Here is a 5529-nt window from a genome sequence, read left to right as displayed (position 1 = left end):
AAAGAGCCATATATATAGAGTTTGGTGGCACCTTGTCAGAGATATCTCCTATGGCTTGGTTTTTGGGGAGAACAATAGCTGGGAGATGGGAACCCAAGCCATCGATATTACTCAGTGCCTTGGGGTGGTGTACATGCTGCTACACGACTTTGACAAGATTAGCTTCTTGGTTGAGTTGTTTGTGCTCTCAAGTGCGATTGGGTGAATACCCATGACATTTGGTCGTTCCCTACACCTTTCCCGTGGCCTAAGGGATGCCAAGAGTCTAATTAACTTGAGTGCAATGTAGTTAGCCCACACCCACACACTCTCATTTAGCATGATGAATGCTTCACTCACACTTCCACACCCTAGCTTCATCATCACCATAGCCATAGGTTCACCATGTATTTTATCATGGTATCATTTTTACTCCCAAAATCTCACACTCAATTCAATTAACATGAATCATCTTTAAATCAACTTGTAATCATCACTTATCCATAAGCTTATCTACTAAGTTCAAATGTGGCTGAGCTTACAATTGCTTAATCTACTCAACCACCTAACCATTTTCTAAATCCTTCTAGCTCCATATTCCTTGCTCCAAGGTGTCTAATTCCACTAGAGGGTTTACCCAAATTCATGTCTTGCTACCTACATTGTATGCTTCTTCGTCGCTTTATCCATCTTCTCCATTCACATTGTGTGCTCACAATTAGCTAAATCCCTACTAGGAGGTGTTTACCCATAGCCTAAGAACTCTACAGTCCAAAGATCAATGCAAACCATTAATTGTGTACGACGAGAGAACTACAAAACCAGTAGACATTTTTTTCCTTCATTCTACTATTTTTGATGTTAAATCTAGCGCTTTATAGAATTGCAAAGTAAAAGACCCTTTAATTATGGCTTCTATAAGCTCAATTTGAGCGTCCAAATTTTGTTGATATATTAATTATAATTTTGAGCACTTAATCACTATCATTAAGAATTATTTAGCAAAAAAAGTAAAGCTAATCATAAAACTACAAAACATGAATTCCATTAGCCTTGTAGGAGCTTCAAACATATTCACTTTACATTTAGAGTGTTGATAAGAAGCATTTAAGCATATTTCATCACATTTATACCACCGCATTGTAAGAGACTTAACATTGGCAAGTGAGTAATACTCCTTGTTAAGGCCTTCTTGGTGGCGTTTGAGTCAATTAATCAAGTTAAGAGATTCAATGGAAAAGGGTTCCACATTTGGGCTATATAAATGAAGTATCTTCTCATACACAAGAAGATATGAAAGTTAATTAAGAAAAACGCACCCACTAATCTAACTGATGTGATTGGAATAAAAGAGATTAACAAGCACTATTATTAATTGAATTGCACTTGGAAACCAACCTTCAATATCACATTGACTCTAAAACCATAGAAAAATAAACATGAGATAAGTTAAATTTAATATTTAGTTCCAAGGCCAAGAATCAAAGAAATCCATTTGAAAATTAAATTTTATAGCTTAAAGATACAATTTCATAAGTCACTAGCACAACTCATAAGCAAAATGAAAAGCATCATGACCCAACTAGATGACTTTGATGCAAAGATAGGTGAAAAAGATACACTTACCATACTTTTAAAGAGCATACCTAAGGAATATATTGCACTAGTGACCACTTTAAAGGATTTACCTAAACCAACATTTGAGAGTTACATTTCATCTCTACTTGAAGAAGAGAAGCAATTTAAGAATAGAACACAAGAAACCACAAGTGAACATACACTCTACACCAAGGACACAAAAAAAATACTACCATTGTGGAAAGAAAGGACATTACCAAACTGAATGCTAATTCAAAAATAAGCCAAAGTGTTGGCATCACAAAAAGCTAGGCCACAAAGAAGAAGACTTCAGATTCAAGAGGCACAAAAAAAACTACACCAAGCACCGAGTGTGAAATTCCCAAGGATCACCTTTTCTAAAGCAAACTCTTCATATTACTACCCTAAACCATGTATTAAAAGGTCACTAAATGAGCAGATCTAGCTGTTTCTTTTTTGTAAAACCACCTAACCACCTAGTAGCATGTTGCACTAAGGGAGAGTGTTAACCTATGTAAAATCATACCTAACCACCTTAAGTAGCTATAAAGCACTAAGAGGGGTGTACTCACACTCAACCACTTTGAGTAGCCTAGTCATCAAGACACCAAGGAGGGGTGTTGAGAACATGGTGCCATGTGCGCACACTAGATGGTAGGAAGTGAGGATAAGATAAGATAGCTTAACATTAAGCCATGTGTCATCTTCTACATTGTTTCATAAAGTGTGTGAAAGCCAAGCCCCATGGATGTACCCAACTCCTATATAAGGAGCTCATTTCAAGCAATGAAGCAATGCAATTATCTCAAGTTTCTCTCTCTATGTGTCTAAGCTAACTATCTTGGAGTCTAATTAACTTGAGTGCAATTTAGTTGGCCCACACACTCACATTTAGCTTAATGAATGCTTCATACACTTCCACCATATCATCACCACAGCCATAGCTGCACCATTTACTTTATCAAAAGCTTGGTGATGTCAAGAATATGTCAAACAAAATGACTCTTAAATAGAAGATATTCTTGGACTACATCGAGATGACGTCGATAATGCAGAGGAAGATGGCTTGTCAACAACCTCCTCCTCAAACCACGCAAAGAACATGAAGATAGATGAGTTAGTCAAATAAAGAGCCAATGAAGAAACTCTTCGAGTGCAAAAACATGGTTAGTTTTTATGAATAGTGGCACACTGCCACATTCTGTGTCAATGACCACACAGATTTTGAGCACAATTTATTTCAATGATGTTGTATTAAGTACTCGGTGTTTGATGTTTTGTAGGTGTTGAAGTTAGCACTGGTAATCACAAAAAGCTGGCTGACGGTGGACCAGCATGCAAAAAAAAATTGCAGACCAAGGTTTCTGGATGCACACGTGTTGAAGGAGCAAGGTACGGGCCGAGGGGGTGGGCGTAGATTACCCTTGCATCCAAATATTACAAAGCGTATTGTATTGTCATGTACAAAAATGTGCAGGCTAAGAAGAAGCTCGATTGTGGGGGATTTTTTTCTTCATTTTGAGATCAACCACTACAACAGAGATGTTGTCGCCGCTGCCTTTCTCGTGGGCCGCGTGGGCCAACGCGGAGGCCGCTGATTGGGCTTCGCGGGTGGCCGCGAGACACCTCCTTGCGATCTTGCAAGCGTCCCGGTTGCTCACTACGTCCCACAGCCCGTCGCTGGCCAGGATCAGGCAATCGTCTTCGTCCGATCTCGGCGTTATGGTCACATCCGGGTCTGCTATCACATACGGTTTCAAGAAATGGTCACCTAAGACAACCCACATGGACCTCACTGTGTTAGCCATCTCGTAGTGTATGCGATCTTCTATGGAGAAATGAGATAGCCAGCTTGTGCTGACTGGGATTACCTACCGATGGCTCTCGACATGGCAAGCACGCCCAAAACTCTGTAGCCATTCCAGCATATCACTCTACCACCAGCTGCTTCGATCCGAGCCATCTCATCTTCTCTCTCGGGCTAAGATGGAGCGAAGGCAGGCAACAATGATGCAACACAAAAAGGACCCGTCAGTTCTTAGCAAGGGTGGTGCAGACAGAGAGTGAGAGAGAGGATGGATGATGGGATGTGTGCGAGAAGGAGAATGAATGGTGGGATGTGTTAATTGTAAGTATGTGCGAGAGAGAGAATGTGCGTCTCTGTTATCGTGTAGCCCGTGTGTGGGCGAGAGAGATAAAGGGGGGGAGGGGAGGGGGGGGGGGGGGGGGGGGGGATTCACTTCTCACCTCGTGATCGTGTGGGCGCGAGTGTGTGAGACTGCGGGCGATGATCTCTCTTGTGTAAGAGGTCATTTTGTAGGCTTGTGTGTGTGTGTGTGTGTGTGTGAGAGAGAGAGAGAGAGAGGGAGGGGGGGGACTCACTTTGTGATCTTGAGAGAGGGCAATGGCCTGACCCTTCCGGCACAACACAGCGCGAGAGTCGCCACAGTTGGCGACGATGATATGCCGACAGCTCAGCACAGCCACAACGGCTGTAGATCCGACGGTATCCGAATAAGAATCAATGTTTACAGCTGCGCGTGCCTCCACTTCGCCGTCCATCCTCAAAAAACTGGCCTTCATCGCATTCTTCCACGCCTGCCCCTCTAAGTGGTTTTCCTCCACGTCATCCCACAACACCCTTGCTCTCATCTCCGCGGCCAACGCTATGTGCATGCGCTCCCGGCAATGGTTAGCCGCCTGAGCCCCGAAAAACAAAGCAGAAAAAACCATCGCATGACCGAGGTACCCGACCCGCTTGTGATTTCATAAGCATTTTCCGTCAGACCAAAATTTAAGCTATTTTATAAAGAATCTGGACATGTTATGACAAACATAATTCGCAAGTTATTGAGCACATGGAGTTTCGTCTGCTTCCACCTACCTCAGCACCCCCATGGCCATCATAGACTCCGAAAAAATGCAGATCAGACCTCCTGGATCCGTCTTCAACCTCGTGATTGGCCGGAGGAGAGAGAAAGCTGTATACGACAGCCACAGCATCCTCCATCTCTTTCCTTCTGCCACAGACAGACCTCACTCCTGTGCTCGGGGCCGTTGAGCGCTCATCATCGTGCAAACTGTGGCTGCTCCTTGCTTCTGAAAATAAGGACCTCTCCTCTGTAGAGCCCTCATGGCCGTTGATCTCCAGCTCCGATACGCGTGTCACTTCTCGATCGCCTCCACCTACACAGTCTACACTTGTGGAAGAAGGCCCGTCAACCATTTCTCCAACAAGACAAGTACCTACCATGCAGCGTTTGGAAGGCTTCCAGCACGAGCTTAGGACGGGACCACAAAAACCTTAATCAAAGGCTAATCGGAGAAGCCAAAAGCCCCATATAGCCATTATAATGTTTGGTCTCCCTACCTTTGCACCACTCGAAGGACCTTCAGACCTTCCTCGCCGCTGAACAAAACCAGAGCAGGATTACATTCTCCAGTGAAACGACCTCCGATGCATCATGGCTGGCTTCGGCAAATATTAACCTTTGTGATTCCCTGGGCATGGGCACAGTACTTGCAGTCGGCACCGGTAGGCCACCACATTGAACCGATTTGAGCGAGTATGTGTGTGTGTTCTCCTACCGAACGACGACCGAAGGTCCCCCCGCTCCGTGTACTTGCGACAGGTAATGGGTGGCACAACCTCACAGAGAGCAGGACAATAGGTCTACTTTGAAAAGCTCCAAACGGGGCTTACAAGTAGTGTGCCAGCAAACCTTGGCAACGACGCATGGACTTGCAAAGTCTGCTGCGATAACCTTGGCAAATTACTTTGGTGTGACTACCTGTCGTGGGAAAAAGTTGAAGAAATTTGAATGTAGAGAAGGAGGGGTGTAGAGAGAGAGAGACGGAGACGGAGACGGAGCCCTTAACGTCGACTTTATTGATCTAGAGAGAGAGAGGGGGTCGGGGCGTAGAGAGAGGGTGAAAAGAAAGGCTCAGCTT

The 5529-nt window shown here is 44.1% G+C and overlaps 1 protein-coding gene across 4 annotated transcripts; it reads right to left on the bottom strand.

Annotated features, from left to right (window-relative positions):
• Positions 1 to 2812: 2812 nt before the first annotated feature.
• LOC147639436 (putative protein phosphatase 2C 8) lies at positions 2813 to 5518 on the bottom strand. Of its 4 annotated transcripts, none has more exons than XM_086791313.1 (4): positions 4463 to 5518; positions 3961 to 4335; positions 3454 to 3559; positions 2813 to 3349 (listed from the first exon to the last, which is right to left on the bottom strand). In XM_086791313.1, exons 1-4 carry the CDS (start codon positions 4829 to 4831, stop codon positions 3057 to 3059), a joined length of 1143 nt encoding a protein of 380 aa, XP_086647439.1. In that variant the 5' UTR covers positions 4832 to 5518; the 3' UTR covers positions 2813 to 3056. The 4 variants fall into 4 exon arrangements, with proteins under 4 accessions (XP_086647439.1, XP_086647448.1, XP_086647455.1 ...); XM_086791322.1 differs by having other exon boundaries at positions 2813 to 3316; XM_086791329.1 differs by having other exon boundaries at positions 3961 to 4278.
• Positions 5519 to 5529: the final 11 nt, after the last annotated feature.

The sequence above is a fragment of the Cibotium barometz genome, chromosome 4, assembly GCF_041138505.1.
Source record: "Cibotium barometz isolate CiBa-2024 chromosome 4, ASM4113850v1, whole genome shotgun sequence".
In the NCBI taxonomy this organism is placed as follows: domain Eukaryota; kingdom Viridiplantae; phylum Streptophyta; class Polypodiopsida; order Cyatheales; family Cibotiaceae; genus Cibotium; species Cibotium barometz.
This window is presented reverse-complemented; position numbering and strand designations above follow the sequence as displayed.

What these genes read in the sequence shown, in the direction of transcription:
- LOC147639436 (XM_086791313.1), bottom strand. Translation starts at nt 4,831, where the DNA reads ATGGTAGGTACTTGTCTTGTTGGAGAAATGGTTGACGGGCCTTCTTCC. An exon ending in CCCTCTCTCAAGATCACAAA is followed by an intron (nt 3,560 to 3,960) that starts GTGAGTCCCCCC and finishes GCTCCATCTTAG; the next exon opens with CCCGAGAGAGAAGATGAGAT. An exon ending in TGCCATGTCGAGAGCCATCG is followed by an intron (nt 3,350 to 3,453) that starts GTAGGTAATCCC and finishes GGGTTGTCTTAG; the next exon opens with GTGACCATTTCTTGAAACCG.